The sequence below is a fragment of the Canis lupus genome, chromosome 8 (genome assembly GCF_003254725.2).
Source record: "Canis lupus dingo isolate Sandy chromosome 8, ASM325472v2, whole genome shotgun sequence".
NCBI lineage: Eukaryota > Metazoa > Chordata > Mammalia > Carnivora > Canidae > Canis > Canis lupus.
In genome coordinates this window covers 32872120-32891498 of record NC_064250.1, presented here as the reverse complement: position 1 = coordinate 32891498, position 19379 = coordinate 32872120, and the positions used below count along the sequence as shown (strand labels likewise).

At 33.0% G+C, this 19379-nt stretch overlaps 1 protein-coding gene across 2 annotated transcripts in view; it reads left to right on the top strand.

Annotated features, from left to right (window-relative positions):
* Window positions 1-14213, top strand: part of EXOC5 (exocyst complex component 5) — a 58766-nt gene extending 44553 nt beyond the window's left edge. Inside the window, exons 14-18 of one of the 2 annotated variants that reach the window (XM_025443211.3) lie at window positions 2592-2712; window positions 3695-3781; window positions 6791-6899; window positions 7098-7313; window positions 7954-14213. In XM_025443211.3, the coding sequence (XP_025298996.3) occupies window positions 2592-2712; window positions 3695-3781; window positions 6791-6899; window positions 7098-7313; window positions 7954-8142 (722 nt within the window). In that variant the 3' untranslated portion in view covers window positions 8143-14213. Of the gene's footprint in view, window positions 1-2591; window positions 2713-3694; window positions 3782-6790; window positions 6900-7048; window positions 7314-7953 lie in introns of those variants that run through there. The other variant, XM_049113214.1, reaches the window with a different exon arrangement.
* Window positions 14214-19379: the final 5166 nt, after the last annotated feature.

The following is a 19379-nucleotide window of genomic DNA, read 5'->3' as shown; positions in this document are numbered from 1 at the left end:
AAACCCTTTTCCTTCAGCTCTTTTCATGCATGACTTTTTAATCTCTGATTTCAGCTTAGATGTCACCTTCTCAAAGAGGCTTTTGTGGATCACCCTAGCTAAGGTAGCCCTCTACTCCCAGCCTAGTTACCCATTACTTCATCACTGAATTAATATTTTTCATAGCACTTATCACAATGAAATTTTCATCTATTAATGTCTTCCTTCGCTTACCAGAATTCATTCATTAACACATACCTTCTAAGTGCCTACTCTTTCACTTATGGAGTTTTCTTAAGGATAAGATGGGCAGATGACTAAAATGCAATGAAGAAAAATAAAATTGAGTAAGAGAAGTGTTGAGAAGGTGGGATGGGGAATTCAGGAGCAGAGGACTTTTTTTTAGAGGTTGGTCAGAGAATGCTTCTCTGAGGAGATGTTGAGCCAGACAGCTGAATGGAATGAAAGAGTAAATTGAGTATTTGGAGAAAGTATTTTAAGGAAACAGCATACATGCTGTTGTGGCTAGGAATCTTATCTGTCTTAATCACCATTATTGCCTAACACTTAGCACATAGCAGATGCTCAAAAAATGTTTATTTGAATGTATATCATGTCATTTAATAAAGTTTTTAAACACTGAAGCGGAATTACCCATAATTCAGTAAACTTGTGATTTATTCTTACCCATTTTTTTATTTGCTCTCCTGTAGATAAGCATTTGTACCCTTTTTTAAAACTTAATTACAGTAGACTCTTTTTTTTTAAGTTTATTTATTTTCTTAAGTAATCTGTACCCAGTGTGGGGCTCAAACTCATGACCCCAAGATGGAATTACATGCTCTTCTGACTGAGCCAGCCAGGCTCCCCAATTACAGCAGCTCTTGACATCAAGTATTTAACATTTGCCATTTGCAAATGACTTAATGTGGAAATTTGTATTGGGATAATAATACCTCAAGGATATGATGAAGATTAAAGAAGATAATGGAAAAAGGTAACAAGAATTTGAATTCATAGGGTTATGAAGGATTTGTTGTTTAGCTCATATGGAAATCTAGCATCTTCATTTTAATAGCTATGTTCACAATTTGAAAGACTTAGAAAATTTACTGGTAGGATAAAAATATCCTATAACTTATATTCATACATTTTCTTTCATGCAGGCATTCAATTAGTACTTACTGCTCTTATTTCTAATGATAGTATAAAATTTCATCATGTATACATACTATAAAGATAAATAAACTTAACTATCCCCTGTTACTAAACATACTGGATATTTTCAGCAATTTAGTAATATAAATAATGCTGCAGTGAACATTGTAGAGCTTAAAGTTTTTTCCTTATTTTGAATTATTTTCTTTGTATGAAATCCCAGAGGTGAAATTAGCAGATCAAAGGGGCACTTAGCTGGCTCAGTTGGTAGAGCATGTGACTCTTCTGAGTCGTGAGTTCGGGCCCCCATTTGGAGAGTAGAGTTTACTTAGAAAAAAAAAAAAAAAATCAACACAAAGTGTGTTACCAGTTTAAAATTCCTATACATACAGATTTTTCCAAAAGGGTTTTTTTGCACTAATTTACACTGCTACTGGCATGTATGATTACACCAGTCTTCTACATAACATTGAATATTCTTTTAAAAACTTTAATTTAGTGGTTAAAAACATATATAAATATTACCTTAATTTTAATCTCTTTCATTAATAGTAAGGACTAGTATTTTCCACATGTGTATTGACTTTATTTTTTTTCTCTTGTAAAGTTTGTGTTGAAGCCTTTAATTAAAAGTTGGTGATTTTGTTATGGGAAAACATATGGGAAAATGAAACACATTTCATTTTTAAGGCTTTGAAAAAAAAATCATCATCTTATAAAGAATTCTAGGTATTAATTTTATTTTCTCATATGTATTTTCCCTAGCCCATTATGCCTTTTAATTTTAGCTGGAGACATAAATATCTAAAGTTAGAGTGGAGCTTAGAGTTTATCTATTGCTCTTTTAAGAAAGGAGGAAACTGAAATTTGGAGAGATCAGCTCTCTGTTTAGGAGTCAGCATGTTGCAGTGCATGAGTACCATGCTGAAAATCAAGAATTTATTTTGTAAACAGTGGAGAGACTTTGAATATTTTTGAGGAAATAATAGAGAGCAAGATGAGTGAAATGTGTAAGTTTAAGTACATTACTCTGGCAACAATACATAGCAGAAAAGATAAAGTTATTTGAACCTAGAAAACTAATAAAAAATTACTTTAACTCTTATAAGAGATAATGAGGCCTTGTTATAAGAAAAATGGTGGAAGTATATGCATGGCTCATGTGGAACAGAGAAAAAGGAGAAGATACAGTCCAAGATGATTCATTTATTGAGTTATTTTTGGTTTATCTCAGCAAATAATGAAGACTAAGTAGATAGTGAAAATTTATATGTAGAAACTTTGGATTAATTTTATTAAGTTATTAAGCTTAATTTTCTCTTCTGTCCACAAAAATCATTGTTGATTTATTAAAATAGCAGTTACCTTTATTCATGATACCACATTCTTTTTTCTATTGCCAAGGTGAAATTCTTCAAGTATGATTCTAATATACACATGCCTTCCAATTTTAGGAATTCCTTCTTCAGATTCTAGGAATGCAAATCTCTATTTTTTGGACGTTGTACAACAGGCCAATACTATTTTTCATCTTTTTGACAAGCAGTTTAATGATCACCTTATGCCACTAATAAGGTTAGTCAAATTGGTTTTTGTTGGTATTTCAATGAATAGTATACTGCTTTACATATAAAGATACACAACAAAAATTTTATAAGATTAATAGGACAGATTTTAATAAGGCATTCAATAAGGCTTGTTTATATCTTCCTGTCAATTTATGTGAACTTCTAAAGCATGTGAGGATTAAGTAAGGTAGAGAATATATGAACATGCCTTATAAAGTTGTATGTGTACTATTACTAAAGAGGAAAAATTTTTTAAAAGAGGAAAAATATATAAAAGATAACATTTTAAACATTTTATTGTATACATTGATATGCCAAGAAATTAGTCCAGAAACAGTCTCCAAGATAAAGATGACTTATGATCCCTGAATTACACTTAAGAGCTGTAATGCCACATAGCAAAGAGTTCACATAACTTTAGAGTTGCATATTTTTTAATATTTTAGGTGTTTTTGACATTTAAATGGCATTCAGAAGGCAAATATGATTATCAGTTTTTGTTTTTTTTTTAATGTAAGAAACCTAAATACAACTGGATTGGCTGCTATTCTCCAAATTTTAATTAGTGTAATTTACTATGTATTCTAAAGACTCTGGTGATGTCATATGGGGTTTTTTGTTTGTTTGTTTTTGTTTTACTGTTAATCCAGATATTTAATTAAAAAGGAAACCAAATAATCCCAAAATTTCAAAATCACATATATTTATATTCTTAAGGAATATTGTCTCTGAGATGAAAGTAACAAATCTAAATCTTCCTTTTCCTTCTCATTTAACTGGTTAATTTTTCCTAGTGTGACTATTAGGCATAGTAACACCACATAATTTCCTAGTATTGAATTGGGCATAGTAATTACTTCTTACGTGCTTCTTCATTTGTAAGCAAATTAAAATATGTGTATTTATAAATGTATAACAATACACATGTGCACATGAAAAACTCTTATAAGGCTACTAATGTGATTTTCCCCCCTTTAAACATTGAATAGCTCTTCTCCTAAGTTATCTGAATGCCTTCAGAAGAAAAAAGAAATAATTGAACAAATGGAGATGAAATTGGATACTGGCATTGATAGGCAAGTTATCAGTTTTACCTTTTCTCTTATATTTATGTTTATTTGTTTTTTAAAGATTTTTTTTTAAAGATTTATTTAGGTATTTTAGAAAGAAAGCAGGAGTGGGGGGAAGAGGTCAAAGGAAGATGGAGGAAGAGAGAGAATCTCAGATTCCACATTCAGTGGGGAGCTGGATGCAGGGCTCAATCATGATTCTAAGATCATGACCTGAGCTGAAATCAAAAGTCAGATGCTTAACTGAAGAGCCACCTAGGCACCCCTTTAAAGATTTTATTTTAAAATCCACACCCAGGGGATCCCTAGGTGGCTCAGTGGTTTAGCACCTGCCTTCGACCCAGGGCGTGATCCTGGAGTCCTGGGATCGAGTCCCATGTCAGGCTCCCTGCATGGAGCCTGCTTCTTCCTCTGCCTATGTTTCTGCCTCTGTCTCTCTCTCTCCCTCATAAAATAAATAAATAATTTTTAAAAAATAAAATAAAATAAAAAATAAAAATAAAATCCACACCCAACATGAGGCTCGAACTCACAATTCTTGAGACCAAGAGTTACGTAGTCTACTGACTGAGCCAGCCAAGCACCCCCCCTTCTCTTCTATTTTTTAAATTGTAAAAACACCATTATAAATGCAACATGAAAATGGTTTTCAGTATGTTTAGGTATACTTTTAAACTGGTTTCAATTGAAAACCATTTTTGTAAGCCACCACTTTCTCCTTCACTTCTTTATTTCTCTCTCTCTCTCTCTCTCTCTCTCCAAACTCCTTAAAAATGGTATGTAACATAGAGGATTTTATTTTCATTTAGAATTTTCAGGCCTATATCTGAAATGGTTTAAATAAATACACTAGTTTTTTGTAAGTAAATTTCATTAATTGAATCCAAACTCTGCATTCAAAAAATTTTGTTTACTTTTTCTCTAGTTAATTACCTGTTAATAGCATAGAGCAATGGGTCTTTTATCCTTTCTTGAGATGACATAGTGGGCATATATTGATGATGATGGTGATAGTTACCACTTACCAAGCATTTGCTGTCTGCCAGACACAGTGCAAGGACCTTCACATGTATTATTCTATTAGATAGGAAATGCTATCTTTCTTTTACACATGAGGAAATGGAGGCTTAAAGAAGTTAAGGAATTTGCTCAAGATCATACAGTTAATGGTGGTAGAGTTGGAACTCAAATTCAAAGCCCATGCTACTAGATTTGGGCATATCTTTTTTACTTACTATAATTCTGTTTCTTTCTCTTCTATTTAGGAAAGCATATTTGAGTGCAAGTTAGTTTCAGTGCTGTTATAAGGATAGCCTGGAATCCACTGTATTTAATGAAAATAAATAATTTTTACATTATCAGTAGTATCAAACTTTCAGCTCACCTCCCAAATTATACTCTTAGTAAGATCAAGAAGTACCATACAACATATGATAATGAGGGAAAGAAAAATAAAATTGAAAAATAAAACTAGGAAAAATAAGGATGTTATAAAATTAATTACTGAGATTAATTTACTGAATTATATGCTTAGAATAATCCTAAAACTGGTCTCTCCCTTTTCTTTTTAGTTAGAACCATATGAGATTATATATATATATATATATATATATATATATATATATATACACACACACACACACACAGAACTTTATTTAATATAATGTTTATGATTATTACGTATATTATAATCATCACTTCAAGAAGTATTTATTTTCCTAATCCAACTGCCTCATATTAACTTAATTTGTTTCTTCTTGCTTTGCCTCAGAATACCTGAAAAATTATATTTGGGACATGGGGAGGTTGATTACATTAAGCTTTCAAAGGTATAGGAAAGATGTATTTCCTTGGAGTCTTCTTAACATCTTTCTGTATAAGCCTTAGTCTCAGGCTTTGCACTTGTTGACTAATTGAAGGCACAGTATTCTGTAGTGGTTTCATGAATATGAACCTCTGATTTTTTTACCCATGTACCATGGGGCCAAGAGGTAATCCCTTCTGATATTTTCAGACCAGTATCCATCTATAGGTGTTATGTAAGAACCTCTTTGTCTTTAAAACTCACAGCATCTTCTCTTACTGCTATTGTCTCTCAATCATTTATGTTAGTGTCCTACATTTTTTGAGGATTTGGGCATCTGGCTTACAATTTTCCTTTTAACCTTAAATCGTAAGTTATTTCCCCTACCATGTGTTTGACCCATTCATATTCTTGATCGTCTTCATTTTAGTTGCCTACACTCATATCCTGCAGCCCTCATTATCATTGGTAGCAAAAACCTCAAACTTGAATATCCCACTCATTGCTCATAACCTCCTGTTCTTCCAACTCCATAACCTGCTTTCTGACCTCAGTGGGAATTTTTCCAATCTACTATCATTTCTTTATTCATTATTATACTTAGGTTGCTTGATCCATCTCTTAAATTAGTCCCTTGTAATTACCCTAAAAACTATTTCCATTATCCTTAACTATCTTACAGATCCAAAGTTTTGGACCAGTGCTGTCTTTTATTCCTGTAACTGGGTAGCTGATTGCTGTTGGATAATATCATGTAACTTGAGCATTATCAATACACTGCTATAAACCCATGTTCTCATTTCTCAACTGAGTCTTTAGTACCACTTGTTTAGCCTCCTGCTTGTCCTTAGAATGTGTGACTCTCCTATTCTTACCAGTTCTTCCAAACGTTGGCTATTTGTCTTAAACCCTCTGTTTTCCCCTCATACTAACCATTCTCTATATATGGTTGCTAAGGAAATAAGTTAGTGACAAGTTTCTAAGATCTTTAAGATTATCTTAAAGTATTGGGCAAGAGCAGGAAGCTAATAAAACCAAGAGTTCATTGCTAGCAAGACCTAGAATTTATTTTTTCTAAAATCTGAAGTCTACCAATAGTAAATAGTTTTATGGTGCTCTGAAATGAAATAATTTCAATTTAGTATAAATAATATAAATTAAAGTAAATATAAAATAAGTGGGTCAAATATATGGTGTTCTCAATTCTCCAGGACATTAAATTGTATGATTGGACAGATGAAACATATCTTGGCTGCAGAACAAAAGAAAACAGATTTTAAGCCAGAGGATGAAAACAATGTTTTGATTCAATATACTAATGTAAGTAAAACGATTCAATATGCTAGTAAGAATATCTGCTATGCTTAATACTTTCATTAACATTTTCTTTGGTGTATCTTACTGTGCTCTAAGTTTTTTTTCTTTTATACTTAGAAATTAATGAGACACTATATGTATTTTCTCCTTAGCTAAGCTGATACACATTTCTATGTAATAAGTGTAGAAAACATTTTACAGGCCTGTGTTAAAGTCTGTGCTTATGTAAGAAAGCAAGTGGAAAAGATTAAAAATTCCATGGATGGGAAGAATGTGGATACAGTTTTGATGGAACTTGGAGTACGTTTTCATCGACTTACTTATGAGCATCTTCAACAATACTCCTACAGTTGTATGGGTGGCATGTTAGCAATTTGTGATGTAGCTGAATATAGGAAGTGTGCCAAAGACTTCAAGGTATGTATTCACAAATATAAAATTTGTAAATAGGCTCAAGATCATAAGTCAGGCCATTAAAAACACATGCTGACTTTAATCACTACAGAAAAGTTTACAACTTGTTGATACCATAGTGAGACAGATCTAATATATCCTAACTGAAAAAGCCTTGTTCTAATCATATTTTCTGTCTTAACACATTTTTGCTGTGTACTTTATTTTAGATGAGGACATATTTCAGTTCCACAGTCCAAATGACATTGTTCACTTTCATAGCTAATGCTGTCTATATCACACATAAGGAAAATATTTTTTCGCATACATGTCTCTGAAACCAGTTTACCTTAAGGTTTAAATTATCTAAGAAGAGTACTAAATTAATGGTAACTAATTCTAATCCACAAAAATATAAATGATTGTTACTATTGAAGAAAATTGACCTGTATCTTTTCAAAAAAATTATACCAAGTTTATATACTCTCTGAAATATTTGAGTTTTAACACTTTCAGGAGCTTTTATAATTTTTAGTATTGAAGTTTACTACATTAGTCAGTCCTAAGAGTATATAAATGAGAAGAATTTATAAACTAATTGTAAAACTAGAAATTGTTTTATTTCAATGTTTTTTTTTTTTTTTCTTCTCTTATTTCAATTCAGATTCCACTGGTATTACAGCTTTTTGATACTCTGCATGCACTTTGCAATCTTCTGGTAGTTGCTCCAGATAATTTAAAGCAAGTCTGCTCAGGAGAACAACTTGCTAATCTGGACAAGAACATTCTTCACTCCTTCGTACAACTTCGTGCTGACTATAGATCTGCCCGTCTTGCTCGACATTTCAGCTGAGGTTGAATTTATAAGGGAAACATGTTGTACTTCAGCAGGCCTTTGGTTGATAGAAAGCACAGGAGATTTCTTATGACAAAGCCAACATTTTATGGAAAAATGACTGTTTGGATAAACAGCAGCCATACTTACCCTTGAGATTTCATTTGAAATTTGAACACTACCAGCCATATTTTGCTTTTTCACCTGAAGTTGAATTTTAATTCCATTCTTGAACATATAAATTTCAAATTCTAAATTTTAAATTCTGTGAAACTACATGTCACTGTTTTCATCCTGGAAAATGTTGGTGTCAGAAGACAAATGAGATGTTATCAGTGTTCCAGTTGACATTCTTTTACATATGCTATTGGGAAATTTCACCATCCTATTTTGCATTAATGGTAAAATACAGCAAAACTGCATTTATTATTTACCAATTTTTAATGACCTTTTCAGCACTTGGTAATTGTTAGTCAAGTTACTTTAGGTTTTCCTAGAGAACTTTTGCCTCTTTCAAAAGGTTAACAATTGAGCATAATTTCTGTAGTTGGTTAATTAGATTTTTTTTCCTGAGGTACAGTAGTAATATTCCAAGAAAAATGTTATAAACTAAACTAAAATGATGAGATGTTTTATGTAGATAATAGGAATGGATCAGAATACATCTGCTTTCTGGGTAAAAAAAAAGTTTACTATTTCTTATTTCGTAAACAGATTTTAAGCCAATGCTAGCAAGAAGTTAATAAGTCTACCTTATTTTATATTTCACTTAAGATAAGGTGGAGGACTTTAAAGGACCATATTTATTCATTATTTTAATATTACAAGGGAAGTAAAGTGAGGTATAGTCTAAATGGTAAATATAAGAAATATTGACAGTGTTTAGCAACAATGCAGTCTTTTAAGATTTCTTTCTTAATGCTAAACTGGAATAAGATAGGATGGCTAACCATAGGTAGTCTATTTTAAGGGGAATCAGGAATTGATAGTGTTATATATTCTAAGTCTAGAGATGAGCTTTGTAAAAACTGGTTGCTTTTCAAATCTATAGTTTCTGTCATCTTTTTCAAGGCGTTTCTGAAGCAGTTCTTACTGATTGGAGTTAATTGAATTGGCTTAATATGGTGACATAATAAATCACTTATAAAATTTTAAACATCAAGTGGAAATTTAGAAAGGCTATTACTCTACAATTTCTATAAACTTGGTCTGCAAGAATTCATTCTTATCTGTATAGTGTTTCAGCTTCCTTTGTGTTGTTCATAATCTTCTAGGAACAGATAAACTTTAATGTTCAGCTCATTCTTGGCATTTTTTTTCCTTTAATGTATGCTGCTTTGCCTAATTTTGGCAAACTACTTTTCTTTTAAGACTATATTTCTGAATGGTCATCGATTTTTACCAAAACTTCCAGGTCCAGTGCTAGCTACTGTTCAAGTTACTATTGACTGAATTTTCTTCATTTTCTGTTTAGCCCAGTGTTATCAAGGTCAGGAAGAGAAATGAAGTATGCCAACTTTTATCAAAGCATTTTAGGAAATCATGGCAGCTTTAGAAGGCTGTCTGGTTTTCTATTCCTTAGCCAAGGGAGAGCCAGAGCAGATTTTGGATACTAGAGAAAGTCATATGCTTGTACTATTGCCATTTTAGAAAGCTCTGATGTGAATTCAAATTATACCTCTGTTACTTAAAGCCAACAATTTTAAAGCAGTAGTTTTACTGGCCATTTGAACTCTTTGTACAGTGTCAATTTGTAAAAAAAAAAAAACAAAAAACAAAAACAAAAAACAAAAAACAAAAAAAAAAATAAAACATGAGAACATTTTAAGACTTCAAATCAGAGAAGTGCTTCAAATTATTTTGTTTGGATTAATTTTTAAAATGTAAAGCATATACATGTTGCTTAGATATTTTGTTAATTATTATTTCCATGCTTGAGTTTTGTGCAATATTTTCCATTATGTCCATGACCAGGCAGTGACAAAGAAAACTCATAAGTGAATACTTAGAAGTGTTAACATTAATGCTTAATAAACAAATTCCCTGCAATTGTTTTTTTATTTCACTCCATTTTTACATCTTTAGGATATCTGTACTTAATTTTATAAATTATTTCTATTTAAGTTTTCAAGATGTTCCTTATTTTTATAGCATAGGTCTTCTCACTTTTTTTAGCAGAAAAATACTTTGTAACTAAGATTTGAAATTTAACCTAAGCTGATTATCTTTCTCTAAGAAACTTTTTGTTGTATAAACCCTTATGCATTCCTTGCATTCTTTGTATTCCAGTTTTTAAAGCATTTTTTATATTTGTGGCCACTATAAAATTTTTCCCACAATATATGACCCAAAAGAGATCAATAAGTAAGATGTTTTTCACGTGCACATGGTAAAATTTTAAGCAGCAATAATGGAACTTTGTATATTAATAACGTTAGCCTATGTTTGAATAAGGAGAATCATTAGTATTCTGCAGTTCTGCATGAGCTAACAGGCAATATTTAGGTAATGTTTTGAAGTTGAAAATATGCTCCAAAACACTGCAGGTTATTTTTCTCTGCAACTTGAGTATATTATATTTGCCTAAAATGGTACAGAAAGTGAAATACACAACACAAATTTCAGAAGGAAGTCTAGCATCTATAAGTTATGACAGAGTAGATGAATAGTCCTTATGAAGAATTATTAGCTCTTGGATGGATCTTTAGATAGTAGATATCTGACTATTTCAAGACAAGTATTAGCCTCATTTTGAGCATCACCATGGTTGCAAGTCCCTGGCACTTTCCCCCTTTTTAAAAAAAGCTGCTAAGTATGTTAACTTATGATATATTTAAATGATTTTCTTTCCTCTTTCACTTTAAATATTTCACTATCTGACTATCAGCCTTATAGTGAAATAATTTAATTATCAAATTGTTTCAAAGTAGAGAATTTACTGCTTCCTTAAAATGCCTTTTTTAAATCTATGATGGAGAATATTTACAAGTATCCAGATAAAGAAATTTTGGTTCTGAAGAGCCACAAAACCTTTTGAGTGGTCGTGTTTATAAGGGTAGTGCCCAAGGCATGCTTGAACAGCTAAGCAAGTTTCATCAGTGCATAATTTGTCATTGACTAAAAAGCTTATATCTGGGAATTTATTTTTTTTTTAAAATACAGAAGTAGGCTGCATATTACCCATATATATTTATTACTCATTGACTTAGAAATGTGAGATGTTTCCTAGAAGTGAACTGAATTCTCCTGATTTCTGTTGGACAATTTGACATAGAAAGCACTTTATGCTTTTATCCCAATTAGTTTAATTATATTCAATTTCTGTAGTACTTCCCTCTGCTTGAGAAATTCAGTCCTGAAATACATTGTATACTTTGGAGAAAAAAAACAGTCCATGTTGTTAGAGTAAATAATCCTACATAAAGTAAAAACAGCAATTTTTAACTTGTAATGCATAATAAAAACAGAGCTACATTTATCTCCTCAAGTCCCATGCACTGTGCTGACCATTTGTATACATGATCTTATTAGATTCCAAAGCAGTCTTGGAAGTTGGGTACTATTATCTCAATTTGACAGATGAAACATCTAAGCCACAAAAACGTTAAGTAGACCTACTCAGGGTCTATAGCTAATAAAAGGCTCAGATTGAAACCTAAGCCTTTCTCACTCATTCTTTATGTTCCATACACTCTTCTTGTTTAACATTTAAATAGGTCCTTTATTTTGATAGGCTCACTAATTTTGCTTAATCTAATTCTCTTCTCATCCAATGTCTGGTTCTCACTATAATGTTTAGGCTATGAAGTTGATACACAGGGTCAGTATCTAATTTACTGTTGGATTTTTTTAATGTCTCCAATGTGTGATCATACTTTTTAAATTTAGTTTTTAAAATTTTATAAGTGGTCATGAAATTTTAATTTAATATTAAGTTTGTATTCAATAGAAATCTTTCTATTAAAAAGTTCTCTTTAGTGAGTATTATTTTACATAATTATAGTACTATGTCTGCTTAATAATCTTTACAGAAGAAAGAGTCCAGGTATTTTGTATGATATTTTATAACAGGAATAAATGACAACTGTACCTTGGAAAATAGGAGGAAATCAGTATTTCTACCTTCAAAAACAGACTATTTTAATGTCATAAGTTTGTCAATTGTGTTAACTATTCAATGCAGTTGGTAGTTTTTAAATGAATGCTAGAGTGAAAATACAGGGAAAAGGTACTCAGTGAATAGCAATGGGTAGTCATCTTCATGTAATCAAAAATAACATGTTTAATCTTTTAAGAATTGCCTTAACTCCTAACTTTTATTCTTAACAAGGATCAATCCTCTCTCTTTCCAAATTTAGGGGAGAAACATGACACATTAGATTGTAAGAATTTTAATTGGTGATTTGGAGCAGTTAGGCTGATAACTCTGGGCTTAACAAGTTTGGTATTTTTAAACTCAGCCCTGTATACTTTAACACTGTTATTTGGGTGGTAACAGTAAACTTCAGTTCTTGTGATAAGTAGGACCTCTAGGGGGAGGGAAAAGTAATTAACCATACTTGTTCATTTTCTAAGTGTTTTAGATGGTTGCAGTCTGCCTCACCATACAAAGCCAATTTAAATATGAATATATCACATCATACTCCAAACAGCAAACAACCTCAGAGGAAAGTCATTTATTCAGAAGGCATAGATTTGTGCTAGACAGCAGTGATGCATTACAAATATATAATTATTTGCACTAATATTTGAGCAGGTGGAATGGATTAGAACATGGTCAACATTATGCTGCTGATAACATGTATTTTTCTATATTAATATGTACTGTGCAACATGTATTAAAATTGTCAATAATTCATTTTAGCCAAGATACTAATATTTATATTACTATGTTGAAGAAACAGTATCCAACTGAGCCACTTTTAATTTAAAAGTCTGAAACTGGAATTAAGTTTACTTTGAAAAACCACTTAAATTACTTTATAATCACGGGAAGGTCAGTAAAACATAGAATTATCAGTGACTGGTGACTTAATAGAAAGAAGTGTGGAGAGTTAAGAATAGGGCTAGGATTCTGCAATGAGTAAATTAAGTTTCATTTATTTATAGCTCCGATTTTATTTTCACAATTAGCAATCTTAAATGAAGGAAAATGTCTTATCCCTTCCAGTGTATCTTTATACTAATACTCTAAGTCTGAAGATTGGATGGAACCAACTCCAAGGAATTAATCTCCAATGGTGGACTTTCAGATTTTCTAGATTAAACTTTTAAGAGGTAGAAAGCCTTCTTGATGCCCCTGTAATCTTAAATAGGCAGATGCCTTTAAGTGAGACCATCCCTTTTTACCTATCATTTTAATTTTTTATACTGTGGGTAAATTTAGTTCCTTTGAACTCTGGTATTTTGTTGTGGCAATTCTCTCAAATCTGCAGCTTTTTGCTATAGAGAATATTGTCTAAACAGAACCTGGACAGTGCTGACCTTAAAGAGACCTGTGAAACTACCTCTAAGTATATTTTTTTGCAAATACTTTGTGCTATTTAGAGGATTCACTTGAAATTCTGTGAAAATACTTTATAAGGAGTAATACTAAGTGCCTCTATATTAGGATGCTCCAGTAAAATGTACTTTCATTTTTTGCCACAAGGGGGGAGGCTATTTTTATAGTAATACCTGCATTTTTGTTTGATTTTAAAAATAGAACTCAGTTTCTCTCTACTGAACAGCATCTTTGAACATATCACTATCGTAACCAGTAGGAAGAATGTGTGATTGTGTGTGTATGTGAGTTTAAAGAAGATTCTGAAAGTCATATGAAGAATTTCTGGACCAATTAATGGCATAAAACTAAGGTAGTTTTGAAGAACCTGTATGTGCACAGTGGACACAGGAATTGGACAAAGTTCATCCTAATTAAAATTATGTTTTTGGAGTTCTAGCTCGAATTACTTTATCAGCTCTTTAAGAATAATCTATTGATTAGTTTTCTGCATTCTGCTTTTTAAGGAAAAAATTTTGAAACCATCTCAAACTTACAGAAAGGTTGTAAATACTGTACAAATAAAATTTTTCCGCTTTGAGAGTAAGTTGCTGTCATGATGCCCTATCACCCTCCAGTACTTTTGTATTTCCAAAAAGAAAGAATTTTCCCATATAACCATAATACAACCACCAAAATTAGAAATTAACACATATTACTCCCTTAGACCTATCCAATTTTCATTCATTGTCCCAATAATGTTGTATAAAGATACAGTTCAAAATCACATGTTTCCTTAGGTTGCAATATCTCTTGTTTCTTCCACTGTGGAACAGTTCATCAGTCTTTGCTTGACTTCTGCTACCCTCGACTTTTGTAAGTGGATAGCCTGGTTGTTTTATAAACTGTCCTTAAATTTGGATTTACCTGTTTCCTTATGATTAGATTCTAACTGTGCTTCTTTAGTAGGGATATTAACAGATGCAGTTCTGTGTTCTCATTGCATTCTGTTAGTGCACAATTTCATTTTGCCCCATTTCTGATGATGTCCATTTTGATCATTTGCTTACCATCAGGCTTCTCCACTGTAAAGTTACTGTTTTTTTCTTTGTGAGTATTTTTTGGGGGGAAGTAGTTGAAGCCATTATATATCCTGTTAATCAAATTTTCTATTTATTGATATCAGTATGAATTAATGATTTGCTAGTCATGGATTATAATCTGTTACTAATTTTGAATTATAATCTGTTATTTATTGAATCTCTCAAATTGTGCCACATTAGCCAGCACAAACCCCTTCACATTGGCTCCTTTGCCCTCTTGATACGTTGTCATCGTTTTTTTTAAAGTACTTCCTTTTAGGCACACAGGATTCCGAAACTCACCTTGTCTTGCCTTGCCTCGCCCCAGCCCCAGAATCAGTGATTTCTCTACCATTTAGTAGGAATTGGTATTTAAAAGTCATCATTTGTGCGTGAGATGTGCTTATCATGACCAAGATGTCACTGTCTCTACTCCCTCTCAGTAGACAGTGCTAAGGGGTTTTATGTGTGTATTTACACACACACACACACACATTTTAAAAATTTATACACACACTCCCTCTCCCATGTGACGCCCTTTTCACTCCACTTGAGCTCCAACACCCCCTGTACTAGGTTTCTCTCCTCTCCTACTCTGGAGGGTTTCTTCACCCCATTCAACCACCAAAGCTTTGTCTTTAGGACAAAGGGAGGATGAAATGGTCATTACAGAAAACATGTAAGGATTCCAAATAAAAATTACTCAATTTCATCACTCAATTATATTTTGGTGTGTTTTCTTTTACTGTAGTGAGCAAATTAGTAAAGTCAAAATTGAGAAGGTTAAAGTGTGCCCAAACACAGCACTTTCATTTTGAAAGAATCAAATTTGAAGTGCATGTCATATGTTTCTCTATATCTTTTTCCAGCTATGAGTAGTTGCTAATTAATGATAAAAGTATATCAGAGAAACTGTGTAAATGCAAACTTGATGATTGAATACCAATAGGGTATTTTTACTAATAAAGTTCAGACGAAAAATGATTATACAGTTGTCATTTTGTAGGCCGAAAATAAAAGTATATTTAAGATTGACTTTATATGAGAAAAGGGTCAATATCTAAGATGAATTTAATACATGTTATAATGAACTTAATGTGAAATAGTCTGTGCATGGACAAACTACTCAACTCAATTTCCTTGTTAGGTCTCTATAATTACTAAAATTCTGTAATTCTAAATGCAAAAAGATGCAGGCATTCTATTAAGAGTGCCTTATTGTGATGTCAGAAATAGATTAGCTCAAGAAGTCACCTCTGAGCCCAAGTGAGAATATGTGAGATCCAACTCCTCCCCTAATGTTACCAGCATGCAGTGACCATATACCATTGTGATTAAGAGCTAAGGCTCCTGGTCAGACAATGGTAGATGTGCATCTTGGCTTTGTCACTTACTAATTCTGTGACCTTGTGCAAATATTGTAAAGTGGGAAGAGGTATTTGTGATTGTTTTTCATTCTCACCAATTTCTATGAGCTTTTGAAAGGATTTCCAATCCTCTGGAGGATCACCTCATTTGTTCATTCTTCATTTGATAAACATTGAAATTCTGTTTTTTGCCAGGTATTGCATAAGAAGTTAAGGATATTTAAATAAATAAAAAGATCCTGCCCTCAAGAGTCTAGCCTAGTGAAAGAATGGATGCAACCAATCATAGTGCTCTGTGTTAAGTACTGTAATAGTATGGAACCAGGTGCTACAAAAGCTCAGAGAAGGGATCCCTGGGTGGCGCAGCGGTTTGGCGCCTGCCTTTGGCCCAGGGCGCGATCCTGGAGACCCAGGATCGAATCCCACATCAGGCTCCCGGTGCATGGAGCCTGCTTCTCCCTCTGCCTGTGTCTCTGCCTCTCTCTCTCTCTCTCTCTGGGACTATCATAAATAAATAAAAAATTTAAAAAAAAAAAAAGGCTCAGAGAAACTTTTTACATTTGTGGGCTGGTAGGGAGTGAGGCAGGTAATTAAAGCTACTCAAATTACCATTTATTAAATACCTACTAAGTCAAGCACTTTGCTAAAAAAGTTTTTTTTTTTAGCATGTTTTTAGCATGTTTTGTCGCTTAATTCTCACACTGCAAGATAGGTACTGTTACTATCCCCATTTTACAAATGAGAGAACGGAGGCACAGAGAAGTTTGATAACTTGATGAAGGCTATATATCTAAAAGGTAAATAGAGTCAGTATTCAAACTGTACAGACAAGCTTCCAGAACCAATGGTTGAACCACTTTGTTTTATTACCTTTAAAAAGATTTCACAAAAGAAGGTTACATTTCAATTGGGCTTTAAAAGGCAAGGAACATTTCAGAGGATGGGGCATTCCAGATATAAGTGGCTCACACTTGCAAGGGTATAGCACACCACTTACATTCATCAAATGGGAAGGCTCCTGTGAATAGAATTCTGGGTGTGTTGTCTATCAAAAAAGGCAAGTAAAGGTCGAATACTTGGATCAGAGTGGGATAGCTTATTAAGAATCTTAATTGTTACGCTAATTGTTTAGGCTTTATCATGAAGATGACAGAACCAATCGTTAATGATTAGGTAAACGATATGAACAACTCTAAAAAGATGACTAATAAGGAATGTATGCACTGAATGAGAGGGGAGAAGAGAACAGAGTGAGGTTAATCTGGAAGGCGAAAGCCTGAACTAGGGAGAAGCACAGGAATGAAGAGGAGGTGATGGATTCAGGAAACACTTGAAAGATTAAGACAATAGGACCTATCTATTATTGCTATTGGGTGTGGAGGGCAAGGAAGAGAAGGAATCAAAATGATTCCAAGATTCTTAGCTTTCCTATCCTGGTGAATGCTAATTATCAATACACACAATAATGTATAATATGTACATTAGCAAAAGTAGGGAAAGTCAAAGAGTGCTGTAAGAATTACTCTTTCCCCAGGAGAACTTGGTTAAGGTCATACAAAAAATTTAATCTGCATTTTTTTTTTCCAGAAATACTAGAAGTTGTAGCAGAATAAATTCCATTGGCTTTGAAATGTAGGGGAAGGATTTTGAAATTTGAATAATATTATTTGATGATTGTATAGTTGTTTTTTGTTTTTTACTTTAGGAAAAAAAAACTTAGCATTTAGTGTATAGCTGTATTGGGTAGATTGAAATGGAATGACACCTGTCCCCCTCCTTCCCTGTCAAAGTCAGTCCTTTGAAAAGCTTAAATTGGGAAGTATATAGATGACTTCCTATGGTTGGATCATTTACATGTACAGTAATTAACATCATCTGACCTCAAGAGATAAGGCTTACCATAGTATTTCCTTTGTAGGTTGGTTAAGGCCTGTGTATATGTAATATTTTTTCTCATTTCTAAAGTTATGTACTGTAAACACTCCAGACATTACAGAAATATACAATGTAGTATAACCAGAAATAGTGTAGTGTGCTACTTCTCTGGCTTGGTCTATAGAAGATCAATTTTTAAAAATACTGAAATTCTAAGAATTCAATCCAACACCTTGAATTGCCCCCAAACCTAAAGTTGTAGTGTTAATAAAGCTTTACTGCATGCATGGGGGATAACCAAAGAACAGTTCCAAAAGTGATTTACTCTGCCATTGGCAGTGACTTTTCTCAGGTTATGAGCCCCAATTTCAATATCAGGGACCCTGTGGAGTTTCTATCAGGCTCCCAGATGTTGAGGCCAATTTAATGCCCATCAAAAAACTCTCCCAAGAACTTTCATGCTTCAAATCCAGATCCAAAGTTCTTTCTGTCCCCCTCCCACACTCCTAATTCCAAGGCCCCTTCATTTTTCTGCTTTAAAATGATTGAGAGAGGGACTAGAAGGTCAGCTATAGTAGAGGGGATTTCTCAAAGCCCAAGTCAGTTCATTTTAATAACACCATACAGGAGCACTGAGAGTCCTCTATCTAAATCTACATATAGGAAGGCAATTCTCCAATGTTTCAGGAGCCCACCACAGCCAACACCAACCACATTCAGTTACTAAACAGAATTAATGATGATAGTTCTCATAGAGAATTTACTTTGTGCCAGATGTTATTTTAATGATTTTACATTCAATCTACACAAAAGCAATGTGAATAAATACTAATATTGTCATCATTTTATAGATGAAAGAGTCAAGGCATGAAGAAACCTGGTGCAAATTTACCGAGGTGTAGGGGAAGGTAGAGCAAGAATTGAACATAGACAGTGAGACATTGGTGCCTATAACTCTTAACTCTACCATGTTACATTTCTTCAAGATCAACTGGAGAAGAGCTTACCCTGGATAATTTTCCTCAAAGTGTACATCTCAGTTTATATTGGACATGCCTACTACCAGAATCCAAACTATTCAGCAAACCCCAAAAGCTAGATCATTTACAAAGCAAATGAACCAGAACATTGAAAAAGTGAAAAACCCCAATAATCCTGCTCAGAGTTCAACTCTGTTAATAATTTTTATTGGCGTAACTTTTCAAACTTGTTCTTACCCTTAAAGAAGTCCATATTTTTTCACATTTCAATGTGCAGCTTGAACATTAATGTGGCCCTTCACAGCATGAGAAGGTAGAAAAACCTGAATCAACATGAAGAGAGTGAGCCTTTTTTTTTTTAAGATTTTATTTATTTAGTCATGACACACACACGAGAGAGAGAGAGAGAGAGAGAGGCAGAGACACAGGCAGAGTGAGAAGCCTGCAAGGAACCCAACGTGGGTGAGAA